Raw genomic sequence first — 23153 nt, 5'->3', positions numbered from 1 at the left:
AATATGATTGAGTATTGAGAATTGTTTGCCTTTCTAAGATATGACCTGGTGTATGTACTAAATATTACACAACATCCATAAAGAGTCCCTCAGGTTATAAACCCATAAATAACAGAACATGTGAATAATCTTGGTTTTGAGACAGGGCAAGTAGAAGTTTTAAATTCTTTTTTTTTTTTTTTTTTTTTTTTTTTGGTTTTTTTTTGAGACAAGGTTTCTCTGTGTAGTCCTGGCTGTCCTGGAACTCACTCTGTAGACCAGGCTGGCCTCGAACTCACAAATCCACCTGCCTCTGCCTCCTAAGTGCTGGGATTAAGGGCGTGTGCCACCACCGCCCGGTGAAGTTTTAAATTCTAATGTACTTAGTATCTTTCTGTCACTTTTTAATTTCATGTCAAGTTTAAGAAATCCTTCATTTCCTCCATGTTGTGGAGGGAAATGATATAGATCAGTACCTAACATGATAAATACTCAGTATCTTTTTTCTTTTAAGTCTCCTTTTGATTAAAGTCCCTTTCCTGGTTGTTACCATTAGCTTCTTCCATTTGGTGTTTGGAACTGGTGGCTGTACCTACCTTTTGGGGCCCACCAGAATCAAAACTGTAGCCTAGGAGTAGCAGTTTTAGCACTATTTATCAGGTACTTTGGACTTCCTTTGTGATTTTTTAAATTTATTTATTATGTATATAGCGATTTGCCTACATGTATGCCTACAGGCCAGAACTCAGCACCAGATCTCATTATATATAGATAGTTATGATGGGTCATGTGGTTGCTGGGAATTGAACTCAGGACCTCTGGAAGAGTAGACAGTGCTCTTAACCTCTGAGCCATCTCTCCAGCCCTATGATATTTTTTTTAAGATTTATTTTGTGAGTACTTTCCCCACACGCATGTTTGTGTACCATATGCATGCAGTGATGGAAGAGGGCATCAGATTCCATGGTACTGTGAAGACCTCCGCAGAGGGGAGACCCTCTCTCAAGTCTCAGAAAGTCGCGACCACCCAGTAATCTACTCGAGACACCATATACCGGAGCAATTGCGAGGTTATTTATTAGGGCGTGACAGCTAGCTGCCGGTCAATTCGCATGCCCACGCAGGAGCTGAATTGACCCCGACTGCCAGTTTGAGGGGTGTTTTTAAAGGGAAAAACCACAAACCAAGGAAATGAGGAGGGGATGAGGGGGTTGCTAGGGTGGTATAACATAAAAATAGTGGAACATTCCAAAGGAACCCAACCTACATGAGTCAGGATCAGATGAAAACTCTCTATACACTTATCTTTCTCAAGAATGTAGTCCTGCCCTGTCACTTCCGCCTTGCCCTGTCACTTCGGCCTTGCCCTGTCACTATGGTTCTCAGCTTGGTTCCACCTGACTAAATTGCATTCTTTCCTTTCTCTTTGCGGGTCGGCCAGTTCCAGTAGTGGTGACTGGTCTTTCCACATTCCTAAAGAAAGCCTAAAGAATATTTTATATCTAAAAAGGATTCTATATACCCAGTATCCATAACTTTTCCCTCTACAACTGGAGTTATAGATGGCTGTGAGCTGCTATGTGGATGCTGAAAACCAAACCCAGGTTCTCAAGGACAGCCAGTGCTCTTAATACTTGGCTCTCATAGCTCGGTCTCACCTTTTGTCGTCTATACCTATGCCAGTCTTAGTTCTGGAAGCTGTCAGTTGATTAACAATTGAGGGGTGACTACCCACCCTATAGACCTCGTTAGACAAATAATGGTGAAGAGAGAAAGAAGATTTATTCAATGTGTCTACATTGGAAAGAACAACAAAGAGATCAAGTCATCTCCCAAGTCCTTTTTCAGGACATAAAGTTTGGATTTAAATAGAGAGAGTGGGTATGCATAAGTAGGCATTCCTGGTTAAGATGTGATCTTCTCCATCATCACTGTCTCGAGACGTCATTGTGTAGAGGTCTGATAAGTTCTCAAAGCTGTGTGGAAATCTGTCCAACAGACAAGCTCCTCTTTCTGTGTGGTAGCAGGATGCCAAGCATTTCCTTCTCACGGCATAAGAAACTCCAATTTTGTGGGGTCCATTGTGTCAGTAGTCTTATAGTTGATAAGAGGAACACAAGTGTCTCTTTAGTTTATCTTCATACACGCCAAGACAGTTACAGTTTGGATCTATGGGTACTCTGATTTCGTTTTTTGTTTTTTGTTTTTTTGTTTTTTTGGTTTTTCAAGACAGGGTTTCTCTGTGTAGCCTTGGCTGTCCTGGAACTCGCTCTGTAGACCAGGCTGGCCTCGAACTCAGAAATCCGCCTGCCTCTGCCTCCCAAGTGCTGGGATTAAAGGCGTGCGCCACCACCGCCCGGCTTGGGTACTCTGATTTTGGGTATTATGATTTTTTCCATCTCTGACTTAGACTTGCATTTAAAATTACCCTGTGTAGATATAAGTATTCTTTTTGTTAATTGTTGGAACACAGTCAAAAGAATGTTGCATCTTTGACTCAACTCCTGTTGGCTGCAGCCTTTGGTAAGCTAACCAGGGCAGTGCTGGAGAGCTCACCCTGGTGGTGCAGATACAGGAGAGCTGGCTGGTTGACCAACTCAGCTACTACCCTACTACCCAGACCTGGATCCAGTGCTTCTAGTTGGCCCACCCCTTTGCCTTTATTCCTAGAGCCTCTCTCACAGTTCCCCAAGGCACTGTTCAAAAATGCAACATTCTTAAGTGATTTCATTTTTTGTTTTTATCACATCATTTCCATCCGTCTGTCCGTCTGCCTGATCTATTAATTCATTGTGGGAGACAGCATGTGTGTGTCCCACAAGTACATAGGTCAAAGGACAACTTTCCAGGAGCTTTTCCTTCCTCTCCTTTCAGCCTTGGGTTCCAGTGATCAAACTCAGGTTGTCAGGCTTGTCAGCCAGTTCCTTTACCCATTGAGACATCCTGTCAGCCCCTAATTTTTAGACCTAAAATTTCCTAAAAGTCACTTTTTTTCTTGGAGTGTTAATATTACATATGCTGTCTTAGTTACTCTGTTGCTGTAAGACACAATTAAATGACTAAGGCATTTAATTGGGCAGGCTTACCGTTTCAGAGGCTTGTTAGTCCATTATGATGGGGAGCATGGCAGCATGCAGGTAGACATTGTGCTGGAGAAGTAGCTCTATATCCTGATCCACAGGCGGCAGGAAGAAAGGGCGGGCATGTACTTTTGAAGCCTCAAAGCCCACCCACAATGACACATTTCCTCCGAGGCTACACCTTCTAATCTTCTCAAATAGTGCCACTCCCTGATGGCTACACATCAAACATCTGGGCCTGTGTGGGACATTCTCATTCAGACCACCATGGTTTTTACAGTTGTTGGTTTTTGTTTTTCCAGTTTGTTTTACAGGGGTGGTCACTGGTGGTATTTGAACACAGGTCTTTGTACGTGATAAACACACATTCTACCATTGACCTATATCCCCAATGTCTTTGGTTCATTCCAGTCTTCCTATTTACTGAAGGTCTGTAAAAATTACTATATTTCTAATGAGGCCTAGAAGTAGAAGTTCTAAATATGTCTACTGTACCATTCTATCTAAAACTGTAATATAATTTTTCTGGGTATTTTAAAAATATGGCTTACTGTGTGGTCTATACTGTTCTCAAACTCCTCGAACCTCTTAAGTGTTGGGATTACAGGCATGTACAACCACACTTAGCAAAATGAATTTTAATGACATTTATCAAAATCTTGAGGGTAAAAGTCAGAGGTGTAAGATTCTGTTCATTTTTCACTAATGTACAGTGACAGTTTTGAAAGGTTACTTGATGCTGTAGTTATGGAACCAGTGTAAGTATGTTCTGTAAGTCATTGGAGAGATCTGAGAGCCATGCAGCTTTACTTTGTGTTGTTTTACTAAATTGTATCTTTAATTACAAATAACCACTTACACTTCTGTAATTGGTTTATTTTAAATTAACTTGTAGATATATCATTTAAAAACTTGAGATGTCTCAGCAGTTAAGAGCACTGACTGTTCTTCCAGAGGTCCTGAGTTCAATTCCCAGCAACCACATGGTGGCTCACAACCATCTGTAATGGGGATCCAATGCCCTCTTCTGGTGTGTCTGAAGACAGTGACAATATACTCACATATGTGAAATAAATAAGTAAATCTAAAAACTTAATGTTCATTTTGAGTGAATATCAATAATCATAGTCCATATAAAAGAAGGTTCCAGGATCCCTTTTAATGTTACGAGACTAATCTTAAAATAAAAACAGTTGAGAAATTGCACTCAGATATAAACTGGAATATGAGTTAACACTTCTGACATTCCATTTGGGTTTATCAAATGAGACAGCTGTGGTTTTAATTCTTAGTAATTCTGCAAGTAACTAAAGGAATCTATGGAAAGTTTGTCTGTACTGTCCTCTTCAGAGAATATATGTTTTAATCGTTAAACTATAAAGAAGTGTGTTAATATTCCAAAGGAATATACACATGCTCTTAGTGAGCAAAAACCTTAGCTGTTACTGTGGCTTATAACCTATAAGCAGGTAAAGGAGATTGGTATCACAATTTTTTTTTTAAGTTTTCATTTATTTATTATGTGTAAGTACACTGTAGCTGTCTTCAGACACCCCATAAGAAGGTATCAGATCTCATTACAGATGGTTGTGAGCCACCATGTGGTTGCTGGGATTTGAACTCATGACCTCCAGAAGAGCAGTCAGTGCTCTTAACCGCTGAGCCATCTCACCAGCCCCTGGTATCACAATTTAAGTTAGGTGAAAGATCAAGTCTCCTACTAGAAGAAAGTAATGAAAAGTGGTTAAGAAACCTGAGTTATTGATGGAGTTTGATCCTATCTCTCTCTCTTTTGCTTGTATTATATCCCTGTTTCAGGTTGGCCCCATAATATACATTCTAGGGCAGACATAAACTCTTTCAGGTGTAGAGTTTGCCTTTTAAAGAACCATATGCAATGTATGGTATCCAAATTGCTGAGCCTTGTCTCAGTAGGGGACTTAGTCCTCACTCAGCTCTAGTCAGTTAGCACGCAGCATGGGCCCAAAGTGGCCAAACTTCCCACGTTTTTAAAACAGAAAAGCCAGAAATGCCAACTTTTAATGAAACAGACATCTGATTGTTGGAATTAAAGATGAACACCACCATTTATAGCTTTAAATATTTTTTAAAAAGACATAAAATAAGCGATTTTGTTGTTGGTTTTGGTTTTTTTGAAACAGAAACTCAGTATATACCTTTGCCTGTCCTGAAACTCACTATGTAGACTAGAACTCACAGAGATCTGCCTGCTTCTGCCCCAAGTGCTGGGATTAAGGTGTGATACATGGGTTTTAAAGGTACAACTATTTGTAGTAAAGGAACTTAAGAAAGAGAACAAAACTGCATCATATACAAGATGGGACAATTCAAAACACAGCAAAATATAATTTTCTCCAACCAATGTTAAAATTATCTCATTTAAAACTGAAAATCTTCTTTAGAAAATTAAGGCAACATTTGATTAATAAAGCCTGTTCTTTCCACTTAGTTACTGAAATATTACAAGTGTAGCTTGTTTTCAGTTAGTTGTAAATTCATGAGGGGGAAGAAAACTAGAGATAGTTCATACCATAAAACCATCTTAGAGCTGGGCAAGTACCTGAAAAACAAGCACTGGGAAGGCTAAAGGCAGAAGGCGTATGCTGCACACTTGAGGTTAGTATGTACTATAGAAGACAGGACTTTTTTTTTCTTTTTTCTTTTTTTTACAGCACTGTAGGAACAAGAAGTAATAAATACTCATTTTTTTCAATAAGCAAAAATGTGTTTTAAAATGTAAATATCCCATAAATAAAATATCCATAATACTCCAGGTATATAACACCAGTATTTCATTTAAGAAAGATATACTTGGCAGTAAACGTAGGTTGTTTCTGTTTGTTTGTTGGTTTGTTTGTTTTGGCTCATTTTCTTCTGGTCTTTATGGAGATAGGATAGAAACTGTGGAGATATGGCAAAGGAAAGGAGCCCCTTACCATAGAATATTAAAGTTGAGAATCAAGAATTTCAATGCAGTGTAACTTTTTTTAAAAGGTTACTTTTAATGATGGTTCTTAAACAGTTTAATCTCCCTTTTAGCCCCCCCCACCCCCAACAAAGATAGTGGGAAAGTGGATTCATGGCAAGTAGATCTGTTTAGAAATGGTTCTTCATCTTCGGAGTAACTCTCAACTTTGTTGTCTGGAATTCAGCAGTTCAGCCAGCCCCAATTAAGTGTTGACCTTACAAGAGTTGCTTTGGTCATGGTGTTTGTTCACAGCAATAAAACCCTAACTAAGACAGTCTTCTTAGTTGCCCTTTAACAGATTAGCCTTGAACTCATGATCTTCCTGACTTATCCTCCAAAGTAATAGGGACTATAAGATTTTACCCCTAAGACCAGATCTAAATTAAATGATCTCTAAAATCACTTTTTACTGAAATGAATCTAATCATTTTTGTATTCCTTCCTGAAAGCTGTGTAGGTTAAGACAATAGATTCAGATAACTCTTTAGTTAAAGTATACTTTGTTACATTATATTGTAGATGCTTTCCATTTTACTGAGATTACAGAAGGGTGGCTTAATAACAATACTGTGCTCTCAATACATATTTACTATGAATGTCAGGTCTTAAAACTTTTTACTGATTATAGGTATTAACTTTTTAAATTTTCTTCGTGTGTGTGTGAGAGAGAGAGAAAGAGAGAGAGAGATTGATTGATTTTGATTGATTGATTGATTGATTGATTGATTGATTGAGAGATTCTTTGTGTAGCCCTGGCTGTCCTGGAACTTACTCTGTAAATCAGGCTGGCCTTGAGCACAGAGCTCCACCTGCCTCTGTCTCACAAGTGCTGGGACTAAAGCCAACATGCCGGGTTCCCCCGCCCCCCCCCCCCCCCAAGAGTATTATGTACCCGGGCATATCTTGCTTGTACTGTGCACCTGAGGTTGACCTTTCATTTGAAGTGATCCTCCAGCCTCAGCCTCCTGGGTACTAAGATCATGAGATGCGCCACCAAGCTGGCTTTTTATTTTATTTTTGAGAAAAAGACTTCATTATGTCATTCAAGCAAGTTTTGAACTCTTGTCTCAAGCCAACCTCCAGCTCAGTCTTCTACTTTAGTTGAGACCACAGGTATTTACCACTTCATCTGTTTAATTCACAGTTTTATTAATCCTCTTGACATCTACTGTTGCTGCCAAAAGCATAAGGACTTTTCAACTAGTTTTTGTTCTGTAGTTGTCCAGCACCAGATCAATGTCCTATAATTTGGTTTAATTCTGATACTGCCTACCAAGAGGTAGGCTCCACAGGCTAAGGGCATGTCTTCAAAATTATCTGTAGTTTAGATTCCATGGATCCAAAGTTAAGGATTTCTACAGTCTCCTCTTCAGGTGTAGTTTTGTTTGTTTGTTTGTTGTTGTTTGGTTTGGCTTTTTTGTTTTTTGTTTTCTCTGAAATTTGGCTTTCTTTTAAAGATTCGTCTCTCATACAGTCCATCCTTACCATAGTTTCCCCTGCCTCGATTTTTCCCATTATTTGTAATTACAAATTATGTATTTATAATACTGTATTTATTGTTTTTAAAAATGAAAAGAATATTAGTCTTCAAGGGTTCTTTTATGTACAATAAGACATTTGCAGTTAATGGACTTAATTGATACAGATAAGATACCCTTACTATGTATTAGACACTTTATTTGCTCACAGTATCTGGCCCACAAGGTAGGTAGTACTATATAGTATTTTTGTTACTTTAAGTCCTGAGAATGCAGGTTCCCTAGTACCATCGAGTTGTGCTACTAAAAGTGCTTACATTTTACTAGCTTTAAGAAAAACAAGTCAGCACCCAAGTGTGTGTCTTACAAGTTGTATTGTAAGAGAAGAGATCTGAAAAAGTCTCAGAGAAGCTTGGTGGCAACTGGCAGGGTGTGGGAATGTTAAAAAATAGGCTCAAGAACTGCTTTTATGATGAATTTTGTAAATAGTTTGGTTACAGGGTGACCTGTTATTGCTATGATCTTACCATTTCAAATGGAAATAATTTGAATAAAATTTGTATGGTAAGAGGTCAATGAAAATTTTTTTGTGTGTGTGGTAAAAGAAAATAGATTTTTTTTTCAAACAATATATCCTGACCACAGTTTCCCCTCCTTCCAGCCCTCCTAGGCTCCGCCTTCTCTGCTCTCACATCCCTTCTCAAAAGGGCTTGGAGTCATGTCTCCAGCTGTGCCCTCTGTAGGATGCTAGGCTCTGGTTGACTCCATTTCATTGCTGCTGCTGTTCTTGGTGATCCCATGGTACTGGCATCTCCAATTTGCTGGAGTCTTCTGCTGCAACTAGGCTTCACCAGTAGCCTCTTATAGGCTGTCTTCATGGTGCCAAGCCTCAAATTCTTTGCATGACCCCTTCAGTCCTGTGCCTACATCTGTAACTGAGGCTGCACCTTCATCGATGGCCTTTCATGGCCTCCCAAAGTGTCAGGCCTGTTCACCAAGACTCCTTCCAGTTTTCAAAACCAGTACTACTTGGGTGACTTAATACATATTACCAAGTCCAGCAGGTACAATCTTGACTGTTTCTGGAACACAGCTTCTTTGTGCTCTTATAAAATTCTTCCCAGAAGATTTCACCTCAGTGATGCTGGTCCCTTCTTAATCACAGTCAATTCCTTAGCTCCTGCTAACCAGCATCAATTCTCCCAGTAGTCCCTTCTATTCTGGACTCTAAAGCCAGAGCCACATGGCTGAAGCTGCCGAGTCCTGCTGCTTACAGGACCTGGAGCTTGACTCCCTTGTTCTATTACAGTATCATCAGCCTTCTGTTTCCCAGCTCTCTCACTGCCTAAGCTTGGCTTTCCTGAAACTTAGTCTGTAGATTGACCTTGAACTCAGAGATCTGCAGGACTTGATCGCCTGAATGCTGTAATTAAAGGCATGTACCACCACGCCTGGACTTAAGCTTCTCTTCACCTAGAACTTCCTCAGTCCCAGGCTGGCCTTGAGCCCAGTGATCAACTTGCCTTGTAAACAATAAGCTTAGCAGGGTGGGATCTGCCTTGAAGTCACCACTCCCTTAATCTGTTTATCTTCTTTAACCTTGGATTCTGGTCCTTTCTACTTCCTGGTGCCCCTTTAACACTTGAACCAAACATTTTGTTTTTATTTTTCTCTTTCTTTTTAAGCTTGCTACACTTCATCAAAACTCTTTATGAAAGTGAACTGAAGGACAAAGTCTATGCTGGGCTTTTTTCTGTGACTTCCTTTGTCTATGCAATTAATCTATATCTTTTCACCTTAGCCTCAGGTAGACTCTTCAGACAAGGGCGCAAAATGTAGCCATATTCTTCACCAAAGTGTCACAAGAACAATCTCTAGTCCATATAATAGTAACATGTTTTTCCTCTGAAACCTCTTGAGTCAGGCCCCCGTAGTTCAAATCATTCTCAGCATCAATGTCTTATATATTCCTACTAGGATGGCTCATTAAGCCCCACTTAAAGCATTGCACTGTTTTCCAAATACAGAGTCCCAAAATCCACATTCCTCCAAACAAAAACATGCTCAGGCCTATTGTAGCAATATTACATTCCCTGGTACCAACTTCTGCCTTCTGCCTTAGGGTTTTACTGCTGTGAACAGACACTATGACCAAGACAACTCTATTAAAGAACAATATTTAATCTGGGCTGGCTTACAGGTTCTGAGGGAGCCGGGCAGTGGTGGCGCACGCCTTTAATCTCAGCACTTGGGAGGCAGAGGCAGGTGGATTTCTGAGTTCGAGAGTTCAAGGCTAGCCTGGTCTACAGAGGGAGTTCCAGGACAGCCAGGGCTACACAGAGAAACCCTGTCTCGAAAAAAACCAAACCAAAAACAACAACAAAAAACAACCAAACAAACAAAGCAGGTTCTGAGGGCTCAGTCCATCATCATCATCAAGGCAGGAGCATGGTATCATCTAGGCAGGCATGGTGCTAGAGGAGCTGGGAGTTTTATCTATATATTGTTCTGAAGGCAAACAAGAGAAGGCTGACTCCTCAGGCAGCTAGCAGGAAGGTCTCAGCCCACACCCCAACAGTGATACACTTCTCCACCAAGGCTACATACACCTACTTTAACCAGGCCACACCTCCTAAGAGTGCCACTCCCTGGGCCAAGCCTATTCAGACCACCACAATTCCAAACTGCCTTACCTTCCCTAGAACCTTAGTGGGTCTGAAAGTCCCAGACTGATTGTTCCATGGCCATTCTCCATAGTGAAGTTAGTAAGATGCTCCTCGGCCAAAAAAAAAAAAGACTTCAGTACTCAAGTGGATTTCAAGGATTTTAGAGGTTATGTGCTAGAAACTGAATATAAAAACCAGGAATGCCCCCAAACCCTGGGACATTCCTAAGAGCTGGGAAACAGAAGGCTGATAACTGAATGCCTTTGGCAGAAAATCTTGAAGAGGCCTGCAGTTCATCACCTCCCACCCCCCAGGATATTTGTGTCACCAAGTTACCAGTTTTCTTGTGTAGTTATTATCCTTCATGTTGGTGTACCAGGAACTAATGCCAGTTCATAATTGCACTAATGAGTCACCATACGTAGTTTTTTGTTTTTTTTAATTTCTGAAGCTTCCTACTTTATTATTTATCTGAATTATCTAGCTAGTCTAAGAGACTGGAGGATATAATCAGTTTAGATCTGTGAGAAATGAAAAGTTACTCTTTCATCTCCAAGGTATTTAGGAAATCAATAATAAGAATTCTGCAAAAAAAAAAAATGTTACCAAATTGGAATGATACAGTTCTAGTTGAGCTATATTGGAGCTAGAGTAGCCTCACCTCAGTGTATGTCCTGAATGGAGAGAGCCATTCCTCACAATTGAAAAGACCTGCACCGCATAAAGCCCCCTGAGATTAGCTTTGTGTAAAAACGAGACTGCCCTTCCCAAACAGGTAATGGCTGTAGTACTGTAACCCCAGCACCAGGTAAGTCAAGGCAGGAGGATTATATGAGTTTGAAGCTAGTCTGGTTCATATAACAAAACCTTGTCTGTGGGGGGAAAACCAAACACAAATGCACACTCATACCCCTAGACCCTCAACATTTATGTTTCTTTCTCTGCATATGTCCAGTTTGGATGGCTATACAGAACTTACCTGATTATTGTTATCCCCACAGAGCCTATTTTACACCATGAAGGGTTTTAGTGAGGTATGGATTTGCTGATCAGGAGTCTAATGAGTCTTTTTCCTTCAAGAGACAGTCTGGTTTGTTTTGTGGTTGTTTGTTTTGTTTCTTTTTGCAGAGGACACCTGGATTTACATATGTGATGAAATGTGTATTCAACATTGAGGGACAAAAATCGCCAGTTTTGGAAGTCTTCTACAGTATTAAGATGTTTAGGGTCCCTCTTCATTCATCTTGACCAGAAATGGTTTGGGAGAGTTTTTAGTGACTGTGATTTTAGCAGCTGAACCTTTATGATGTTTGTCTGTCTGAGTACTTTCTTTCTGTTGCCATGCTTTCTATCTCTCTAGTTCAGTTATGAAGAGGAGCATCATTTGTCTTTTGTAGTAATTGTGAGGACAATTTGAGATACATTCTTACCTGAGAGTGCTTGATGTTTTTTTGTTTTTGTTTGTTTTTGTTTGTCTTTTGTTTGTTTGTTTGTTTGTTTTATTTTTGGTTTTCCGAGACAGGGTTTCTCTGTTTAGCCCTGGCTGTCCTGGAACTCACTCTGTAGACCAGGCTGGCCTCAAACTCAGAAATCCGCCTGCCTCTGTCTCCCAAGTGCTGGGATTAAAGGCATGCGCCACCACTGCCCAGTATGTGATTGATGTTTTTAATTCAAGAAAATCCCTCCCTATTACAAATAGTTTCAATCATATAATCATTCTTTAAAATTGGTTTTGTGTGTGAGGTTTTGTGTGTGAGGTCTGCAGAAATGGTAAAACTTACCAAAATAATTTCTACATACTACTTTTTGAATGGGCTTTCTTGATCGACAAGAACTGAGCTCATTCTGCTATTTATTTAATTCTTCTGAGTGGACTACCCATGGAGGTTTCACTCTACACTTGTGAACTTAAGTATTCTCTTAAATTCTTCATTCCATGTCTTGTGATCTCTTGCTTGCTCAAGCTATTTCTTTTGGGGGAATGGTATTTTTGGCTGTAAAAGAAAGACTATTTTTTTTTTATTTCCAGTATAATTAGAATGTTTATTAACACACTTTCCAATACCAGTTTTGTTTGTATTTGTATTTCTTTAGAACTTAATTAAATGAAATCAGACAAAGTAGCTTCTCAGATTACTTAGGGTTTATTTTAATCACATGTATCAATAACTGCACATATATGTCAATAATAAGCATTAGAATTAAATGTTAATAAAATACAAAAATAATTTTTATTATAGGAAACTACATATAGAACCTGTATTTATTTATATTAAATTTTAATCTACAAACTCATCTTTTATTGAAATGTGTGTTCCTTTGTCTCAAAGTGTTATGTTACTAATTTATAAGGTCAGTAACAAAGTGAAGTGAAATAACATGTAAGCTTGACTTTTCAAATAATTAATGTTCAAAAAGTAGATAAAAATGGGGACATGGCCTCATTCCTTGATTGAAAAGAACTGAACTCATTCTGCTGTTTGGACTTTCTTCTGAGTGGACTACCCATGGAGATTTCCTATTTGTTGGGGGCAGACCTGATGAACACAGAAGCTTTCAGCACAGTGGCAGCTGAGCCTTAGAGAGGGCAGCACGAATCTAGACTGAACTAGAGTCACTCATTCATACCTAATTCCTGAAAATGTTTCACAGTGGCATCGCAGCGTGCTCAGTGGGTGTTAACAAACCCATCTACCGTGTGTAGAGAAGGAAGGGGCGGGCACCTGAAGAGGTAGGGCAATGGTAGTCCTAATTCTGTCTTACTTCGGGGAATAGAACATGGTAGTTAACCTTGTTTTTGATTTTTACCCCCAAACCCTGTCTTAGTTAGGGTTTTACTGTGATTAACAGAAACCATGACCAAAGCAGCTCTTAAGAGGATGACATTAAACAATTGGGGCTGGCTTACAGATTCAGAGCTTCAGTCTATTATCATCAAGGCAGGACTGTGGCAGCATTCAGACAGACATGGGGCTGGAGGAGCTGAGAGTTTCAACCTCTTGTTCCAAAGGCAGCTAGTAGAAGACTGGCTTCCAGGCAGCTAGACTGAGAGTCTCAAAGCCCATGTCCACAGTGACACACCTACTCCAACAAGACTATACCTCCTAATAAATAGTACCACTTCCTGGGCCAAGCATATACAAACCCTCACATAATAATTTTTTCTTCCTTCCTTCCTTCCTTCCTTCCTTCCTTCCTTCCTTCCTTCCTTCCTTCCTTCCTTCCTTCCTTCCTTCCTTCTTTGGTTTCTTTCTTTTTTTTTTTTCGAGACAAGGTTTCTCTGTGTAGTTCTGGCTGTCCTGAAACTCACTCTGTAGACCAGGCAGGCTGGCCTCGAACTCAGAAACCTGCCTGTCTCTGCTTCCCAAGTACTGGGTTTAAAGGTGTGTGCCACCACCACCCAGCCTTCATATATAATTTAATATGTACAAAAATTTAACTATGTACATGTTTTCAAAAAATGGTTATTCAAATTTTCAAATACAAAGTAATACTTTGTTTCCTTTTTTCTGCTTTAAGTAATGATGATGTTTACTTGTGTATTTGCTTTAAAAATAACTGATGTATAGATAACTTAGCATAAACTTCCAAGAAAATGCACTACTTAATGCTAAAATAAAGTTACTCATAGCCATAAATCTTGCCTAATTAGGCTCTTCATGGGACTTGCCACCAGATCACAGGTTTTGAAAATGAAATTTCATTATTTTTAAAAACTTCCTGAATACTTTCCAGGTGAGATAAAGACACCATACAGTTTGTGAAAGAATATAATATGTAAGTTATTATACATTAAGAGTTTTGTGGCTTCAAATAATATAATGTGTGAGTTATTATGCATTAAGAGTTTTGTGACTTCAAAGAAAAGCCAGTTATTCTACTTTGAATAATTAGGAGTATATTATAATACACAGCCTTGATGACATCCAGAAAGCTTGCTGTTCTGTGAGAAAGTCTAGTCTGGTCTGTTTAGTATACATTCCCAAGTGGTAACAAAGTCTGTCCCATAACTTATACTTTGTCCCATTGTATATATGAATGTTTTGAATGGGAATGTGCCCACGGTCTTCTTTTCAGTCTCTTTGCTGTTGGTGTATGTAAAGGCTAATGGTTTTTCTAAGTTGATTCTGTTTCCTACAGATTCTCTAAAAGTGTTTGACATTTCTAGACGTTTTCTGGTGAAATTTTTAGGATCTCTTAGGTATAATGAGTGTCTAACAACATGTGGAAATAGGGATACTTTGACTTCTTTCCTGTTTGTACCCCATTGATTTCATTCTCTTCCCTGTTGCTTCAGCTCATGTGCTGAGTACTCCATCAAAAACGAGTATGGATAGTGGGCAGTTCTGTCTGATCCTTGTTTTTCTTTATGATGATGCGGGCTGTCAGTTTGTTGTATATAACCTTTGTTTTTTATATGTTGGAGATTCCTGAAGTTTACCTTCTTTGGGATTTTGCGTCACACCATAAAATTGGTTTGATGGTGGAATTTATACAAGTGATGTTGGAATAGGGCAGCAAATGCACATTGGATGGGACTAGCCGATGAGCTCTGAGTGAATACAGAGTTCAAACTGCTCCTGTGTTTTAGCTGCTAAAACAGTTCTAGGCTACTTCCTCCTCTGCTTTTTGTTGTAGTTGTTGTTTTGGTTGGGAAGTCTCTGTAGTCTTAGCTGTAGAACTCTTATGTACAGCAGTCTGACTAAGACTCACAGATCCTTCTGCTTCTGCCTCCTGGGATTAAAGGCCTGTGCTACCAGGCCTGTCAAGGATTTTGTTTGTCAATCCATTCTTTTCACTTTTGTTTTTTCATTGGTTAGTTGAGACCATCAGTATTTAAAGTTCTTGTCAGTAGGGTGTGTGCGTACACGGATGCGTGTGCATTTGCTGTTGTCACACTCCTTGCTTTTCAGTCATTGTAGTTGCCTCTGTTGCCTTTCTGTAGTCTGTTCTCTTGGCTGTGCTTATCCTCTTCAGTATTACATGTTCCTTCTGGTATTCTCTGAAGGACTGTTTGTTGGGACATGAATTCTTTTATTTACGTTTGAATGTTTTATTATTCCTTCTAAAACAGACACTCCTTGAATATGCAGAGAAATGGAAAACTTCAGAAGACCCTTTACCTTTACTGGAGGTATACACAGTGGCCATCCAAAGTTATGTTAAAGCTCGACCATACCTTACCTCTGAATGTGAAAGTGTAGCCTTGGTTCTGGAACGCTTGGCATTGTGAGTAGAACTTTGAAAAATGAATCAAACACCATAATTAATATTTTCTTAAACTTTATATCTCAGGTCTTATAATATTTAATTTAAAATAATACTCTAATAGTAGGATTATTGATTTTGTTTTATTTTTAATAATCATTTGTATCCTTTTCTTTTTTTAGAAGCTGTGTTGAACTTTTACTCTGTCTACCTGTTGAGCTATCAGATAAACAGTGGGAACAATTTCAGACCTTGGTGCAGGTGAGATTACTTACCTATTTAATATAGATGTAGTTTAATCAGTTTTGCTTATTTGATGAAACTTTAAAGCATCTAAATGATGTGTTTATTTACTGCTATAGGTAGCGCATGAGACACTGATGGAGAGCGGCAGCTGCGAGCTGCAGTTCCTAGCTACTCTAGCCCAGGAGACGGGGGTGTGGAAAAATGCAGTGCTGTCCACTATCCTTTCCCAGGAGCCACTGGATAAAGAGAAAGGTACATTTCCAGAGATAGAAAGAAAAGCAAAGAGTCATTAACCTATGAAAACAAATATTTAAATTTGTTTGGATATAACTCTTCCCAAGATGTATCAAATGAGGCCCATATAATTTTATGTGAAGACCTTAAAGCCTTACAACTTTTTGTGGGGGGAGATATATTTATAGGAATTTAGAATAATCAAAATTGCAATTTTTTTTTCTTCTTTTCATCAGAAGAGTTTTTTCTGCAGTGCCCTGGCAAATAGCAATCGTTTGTATGTAATGATGAACTCATTAGCAGATGAAGAGCAGAAATAAGGTAGTGAATGGTTTTCACAAACCAGAGCGAGCGACCTCTGCTGGAACTCACTCGTCAGTATTCTAAGATTAATTCTCTCAGGTTACTGTTTTATTGTGTTTTAGGAGCTCAGGCAATAAAGATCTCAGTAAAACTCAAACTGGCAGGTATTCCACTGAAGTAGGTAGCTAAGTATTAATACTAGATACCAATACTAGTACTAATTTAGAGTGCTATATGGCTTATACCATGAAGAATAGCAGCACAGTTGTCTCCTAGGTAATTTTTCTTTAAATTATTTAAAATTACTCTGGCAAGCAGAGGTCCAGATTTCTGTGTGATGTTAGCCTGGTCTATATATAGATAATTTCCTGCTAGTCAGAGCTACATAGTGAAACACTTTCTCCAAAAAAAGTAAATAAGAAGAAAGAAAATTACCTATGGACATTTGTTTAGATTTCCCCCTCCACCCTAAGGAATTGAATCGATATTTAGCTGGAGTGATAAGACGTTAGCATGTTCAGTAGAAAGGGCATACAGTTATTTCTGTCTGCCTCTGTCATTGTTGCTACTTTTCCTAGTGATGGTTGGCCAAGTCTAGGTAGCTTTGCTCTGTGACAGTGAGGTATGGCCATGAGATGGGATATAAGCCAGTGTTACTGATCTCTACTGATATTTACCAGGGAGAATTTCTGTTTGTCTCAGAGAAATGGTTTTCTCCTTTCTTCTGCCATCTTGGCCATGCTTTCCTGATTGCTGTAGTGTTACTCTTCCTTCAAGGACATCCAGGTCTCTGTAGTATTCAGATTTTAGAGAAATGGAAAGTAGATCTTACTTGCTGCTGTTGCTGCTGCTTGTGGTGGTGGTGGTGGTTTAGGTAGGATCTCAATGTATAGTTAAGAGTGGCCTGGAATTTCAGGCTTAATGCTGGAGTTATGGTCAAAAAATCACCCTTTCTGACTGAACGTCATTACCTAAAACGACAGCAACAATTTTAGAGTAGTGAGTCTTGGGTTCTTTGCTTTTCACATACTCTATTTCTCTATAAGGGGTTAATACTGACATGCTTTATTTCTGATACCAAATTATTTTGAACATAGTTCATAATAGCATGCAAGTGTGTCATTTAATATAACTTTTAAAATGGTCCTCTGATACAGGTAGAGTTTAGGGTCCCCTGTCTGTTTCACAGATGAGGAAGAGGGAGTGTAAAAAGATGGATTGTCTGCTGAATCACATTTCTAGTGATATGAGGTAGAGGTAAGAATAAAAGTTTAGTCCTGAACTTCTAGTATTATATCTTATTACAAGTAGCCTAATAAAAGTAAAAAAAAAAATACAGCCAATGAAGGATTAGTTTCTCATTAGCATTTTGCTAAACTCACATTTTTTTGTTAAGGAGGGGGGGCGCGGAGGCGTCTCAACCACTCTACCATTTGAGTTTCATCCAAAGTCTGCAGTGTGTGTGTGTGTGTATGTATGTGTGTGTGTGTTTCACAAATCACATATATTGTATAGGTATCAATGGCCATGTATACCGGTACCTGCAGAAGCAAGAGAATAATATTGAGTGTCATACTTTAGGAACAGGAGTGTGCTTTTTGAGACAGGTTCTCCTATTTGGACTTTTAGGTCGTCATTCAGCTAGACTGACTGATGGCCAGAGAATTCCAAGAATCTATCTCTTCTCTCCAGCACTGAGGTTATAAGCATGCTCTTAACTGCTGAGCTTTTTCTTCAGTCCCCCATAAGTAATTTTTTTAAAGCTAACTTCAGTACTCCATCCGTCTTGTCTCCCCACTTACCAAGATCCTTTTGGCACTGTATTTATTATTCAAGTTATTTTTCTTTCTCAGTTTTACCATAGCAGATCTACTATCATATAGCTTTTTAATCAGTCCTTAATTATAACCATAAAAAGACATCTTAAAGCCAACCAATGATAGTATATACCTGTAATTCTAGCAGTTTAGAGGGAGAATGATCTTAAATAGGAGAACAACATGGGTTACATACTGAATTGAATACCAGTCTTAGCTCTATTCTGGGATTCTGTCTAAAAAAAAAAAAAAATTCAAGGGCTGGTTGATAAGTACCTGCTTAGTCTTCACAAGGCTCTGTGTATGATCCGGCACTGCTGGGGAGCAGGTGGGACGGCTGCTTTCAGAAACTGAGGTGCTCATATACTCTTAGCTTCTTGCCTGCTCTCAATTGTTTTATCCAGATAATCTAGTTATTGTTGCTTTGTTATTAAAACACACTTATTTCTTCTTATATCTAGGCCACGATTCTCTACTGTTTTTTTTTTTTTTTTTGGTTTGGTTTTTCGAGACAGGGTTTCTCTGTGTAGCCCTGGCTGTCCTAGAATTCACTCTGTAGACCAGGCTAGCCTCGAACTCTTGAACTCAGATTCTCTACTTTTCTCTTTAAGTATTTGATCAAAGACCATAATCATTGTTCAGAGTTATCTTAAGCAAGAACGTTCAGTATTGAAATAAGTTTGACTTCATCTATTATTCTTTATGTTGCCTTTTTTCTCTGAGATATGCTAGCCTCCAACTTGTTATAATCCTTCTTTGCCTCCTAGGTGCTGGGATTGATACTTATGAGCCTCAATGCCAGCCTCATTTACTGTTTTTCATTACACGTTTACAGAATGATTGTGAGGTACTAATGTCTTACGTTAGTATAGTACATTGAACAAAATGAATAAGCCAGTATAAATATTGTGTTATTAATGAAGTCTAGTGCTTCATTCAGGGTCCTGTAATCTTTACTTACAATTTTTTTCTGCCCCAGGATCCAAGCCAGTACACTGCACTACATTAGGCATTGTTTCAAGTTCCCTCTGATGTAATAGCTTTTCAGACTTTACCATTTTTGACACACTTGACGATTTCGAGAGTGCTGGTTTAAATAGTTTGTGCAGTGTCCTCATTGAAACTTGTTCAGTGTTCTGTGATCACATGGGGATTCAGGCTTTGTAGGAAGGACCACAGAAGGGGAATACCATTCTGTCATCACGGAAGTCAGCATGACTTAACCATTGTTGAAGTGACCTTTTGACAGTTGGCCTAGCTGAACAGTGTGTCAGTTTTCTATACTCTGAGCTTGATCTTCCCATGTTGTGTCCTTTCATTCATTCCTTTTGCTGTAAAGTTCTATAGTTTTGTCAAAAACTGTTATATATCCATCCATAATGGTTTTACTAAACTACCGATTCGCCTTTTTCACCAAAGCCTACGTGGACAACTACGGATCCACTTGCTGCCTGTAGTTTGGTCTTTTCTGTGCTGAATAATTACAGCTTTTTCTATTTGCTGTCTTTGACATAACAATTTAACATTAAATTGTTTAATTTAACAGAAAAGTTTAACATTTCTCTGTGTCTTTGTGTGACATAATAGTTAATCCCTTTTATTATTGGTTAGCATGCTGTTGTACATATGTACTGATTGATTTACTCCCTAGCTATTATCATTTTTAGTGTTTTAACAAGGCTACAAACTTAAACTGTAAATGCTTATATGTAAGTTTCCGTGAGTTTCCACATGAGTTAGGCTAATCCTTAAGAGTTTAGTTACATTATCTTGGTGGAAAACTCTTGTTTAGTTTTTTCAGAGACTGCTAGGCTATCTAATAAAATGCTTATATAGAACTTAGTATTTTTGCCAGATAATTGTTGTGACTCTAGATCTTTACCAGCAGTTGTCTCCCTTGGGTATTTTAGCCATCTGATAGGTATTGTGGAGATGTCACAATATTTTATTTTAATTTGCATTTCTGCAGTGATTGATATTCACTATCTTTTCAAATGTACATTTGTCATTAGTGTATATATGTGTGTGTGAATATATATATATATGTATTTATTTATTTATTCTATTTATATCATTGCTTACTTTTTGGAGAGTTGTTTTCTGGTTGAATGTTAACAGTTGCAACATACGAATGCTTTGTCAGAAGTTTTGTGTGTGTGTTCTTTTACACTGTCTTAGCCTTCCTGCTAACAGCCACTGATAGAGCAGGTCTCACCATTAAAGGGCCAGCTCCTCAATGCTCCCTGTTAGGAGTCCTGGTTTTTTATGTTTTCATCTCAAACATCATGAGCAAATAGAACATGATAAAGATTTCCCTTTTGTAATTTTCTCTAGATGTCTTACATACAGAGTTTTCATGTGTTTTAGATAACGTATTTGAAAATTATAACCTGCATGTGTTGAATTAGTCACAAGCCATTCTCGGACTTGTATTTGGGAAAGCATCTCCTTTCTTCTGCTTTGAAAGTGTACCATCAGCTTCATTTTTAACGTTAGTTATAGTTTTTATCAGTTTCAGATTATTCTCTTTTTGTTGTTTTAAGTTAAAGTCTTACTACAATTCCTAGGAGACAAATTCTCCTCTTATAATAAGTAATACCTAGTTTTAACAGGAGGTCCCTCCCTTGAAACCACCTCCCTCGGCTCTAGTGCTCTAACAGTTTGAATGATTTTCATTTTGGGTTTTAATTTTTCTAACATTTTACATGTTACCACTGAGTTCGGACACTTGTTGCACATCTTTAGACATGAACTTTTTTTTTCTTTTCTATCTACCATTCTTAAATATGAAAATGTAATTATAAAACAAAACTCTGCCACACTGAATTCCCCACTGTGCTTCTCTATTGAAATAATATGTCAGCTTGTCAGCCTTTTATTGAATCTTGAATCTAGTCATTCTCTTTTCTCGTCCCTTCCTCAAAGGAAACTTTTAAAGTGTGAAGCTTGCTCAAATGCTACTTCCATCCCTTAACCCCATGGGTAGTAAGTACTGTGCCTAGTGAGATTTTTTTTTTCTGTGATAAAACACTATGAACATAGTCATCTTGAGAAGAAAAAGTTTTATTTCATCTTATTGCTTATGGAACCTGGAGGCAGGAACTGATGCAGAGGCCTTGGAGGAGTGCTTCTTCCTGCAGGAGGAGTGCTGCTTACTGGCTTCTTCCTCCTGGCTTGCTCAGCCTGGTTTCTTATAGCTCCCAGAACCACAAGCCTAGGGGTGGGACTATCCAGTGTGAGCTGCCTGCCCAATCATCAGTCAAGAAAATACACCACAGCCCAGTTTGGCAGAGGCATTCTGTTCTCTCTTTTTTGATTTTTGGTTTTTCAAGAGGCATTCTATTCTCAATTGAGTTTTCCTTTTTCTAAATGACTCTAGCCTAATTCAAGGTGACATAAAACTAGTTAGCACTTTCTGCTATAAACCTGATTACTATTATCTCAGAAGTCAGCTTTCTGGTCTTTTGAGGTACTATCCAGAAATGGATGAATTTTTATGATGGTTTGTTGCAAGCTGTACTGTTTACTCTAAAGGTTATAAGATTTTACAGTCCTGGTTTCTCTGTTTTGTCAGCAATACTTTTAGTTCTTTGATTAGCTGCTGTTACGAAGTAGCATATTGTCATTTCAGCTTTCATTTTTCCAGTGAAGTTTTAATGTTCTATATGCTTATTAGTTGTTTATCGTCTTTAGAGAAAGCACTCCTTACTGCATAGCCATCTAAATATGAACTTACTTGAGTTATAAGGTCTTAGTCTGGATAGGAATCCTTTATCACATGTATGATTTGTAAATGTTTTCTATCATTTACTTTTCAGTTTATTGACTGTTCTCTTTGAGGCACAAAAATTTGAGAGACTCCTGTTTGATTTTTGTTTTCATTGCCTGTCTTTTTGGTGTAATAGCTAAGAAATAATTTCAAAATATAATTCATTTAGAAGTTTTCCCATGATTTGTTATAGAAGTTATATAGTTTTGAGTCTCATATTCAGATATTTAATACTTTCAAAGTTAATTTTCGTAAATGGTTCAATATTAAAGGTCTAGCATCATTCCTTTTGAATGTGGATTTGTTTTTCTAGCACTATTTAATGAAGAGACTCTTCTTTGTCCACTGAGTTATACCTTAAGAACACTTTTTGGTGATCATTTGATCATAGGTGGTAAAGTTTCTCCTAAATTCTGTTCTGTTACATGATCTGTGTGACTGTTTCATGTCACACAGATGTGGGCTTTGGGGGGGGGGTAAGGGCAGGGGGAGAGGGAGATCTACTAGACTAGTAGCCACACGTTATAAAAAGGAGTTTCCTTCCTCTGCTGGAGCTGTTCACCTTCCACCTTCAGTAAAGGATGCACTATCTCTACCTGTCAGCAATGGTTTAAAAGTGTTTCATCTGCTCGTGCGTGTGTGCGCGCGGCCCATATATGGAGTTAGAGGACAATTTTATGGAGTCCAGTTTTTTCCACCTTTATGGGACTTTAGGATATCAAACACAGTTCTTGCCAAATGTATATAGGAAATGCCTTGACCTGCAGAGCCATCTTGCCAGTCACCCTCTGCCTTTACTCCCTTTGTTATATATGTTTCTTCCATGATGCAGCCCTGAAAAGTTGTCTGTATTCTAGTAAATAACCACACCCATGCACAAACCTAATTAAACTCAGTAGGTGTCTGTATGTATGTGTAAATTGTTTTAAAGATTTATTTATTTGTTTTAAGTACACTATACACTGTCTCTATCTTCAGACACACCAGAAGAGGGCTTCGGATCCCATTACAGATGGTTGTGAGCCACCATGTGGTTGCTGGGAATTGAACTCAGGACCTCTGGAAGAGCAGTCAGTGCTCTTAACCACTGAGCCATCTTCTTCCAGCCCCTTGGTTTTTGTTTTTTGTTTTTTGTTTTTAAAAAGACATGAAAGTAGAAAAACTACTTCTTAGAAAAAAGTTCCAATTGGAATGGGCAAGGATATGAAGCGGAGTGGATATATTTAAAATATGTACATGTATGAAATAATCAGAATAAAATGAAAAAAACTGAAACAAACAACGGCAGCTAAAGACTTTCGTGTCCTAGATTCCTCCGTGAGTGAGAATGGATTGAAGTGGGAAGAGTGATGGTGAAGACAAGGAGGCCCCTTATAATGGTCTC

General features: G+C 38.5%; 1 protein-coding gene across 1 annotated transcript in view; it reads left to right on the top strand.

The window, feature by feature from the left end:
* Znf292 (zinc finger protein 292) overlaps nt 1–23153 on the top strand; it is a 73167-nt gene that overhangs the window by 22742 nt on the left and 27272 nt on the right. The window contains exons 2-4 of the mRNA XM_028780519.1: nt 15267–15421; nt 15583–15661; nt 15763–15898. Of these exons, the coding sequence (XP_028636352.1) occupies nt 15267–15421; nt 15583–15661; nt 15763–15898 (370 nt within the window). The remainder of the gene's footprint in view (nt 1–15266; nt 15422–15582; nt 15662–15762; nt 15899–23153) is intronic.

Source organism: Grammomys surdaster, unplaced genomic scaffold (assembly GCF_004785775.1).
Source record: "Grammomys surdaster isolate TR1022 unplaced genomic scaffold, NIH_TR_1.0 97, whole genome shotgun sequence".
Lineage (NCBI taxonomy): Eukaryota > Metazoa > Chordata > Mammalia > Rodentia > Muridae > Grammomys > Grammomys surdaster.
The sequence above is the reverse complement of the archived record's forward strand: the minus strand, read 5'-3'. Positions and strand labels throughout refer to the sequence as shown.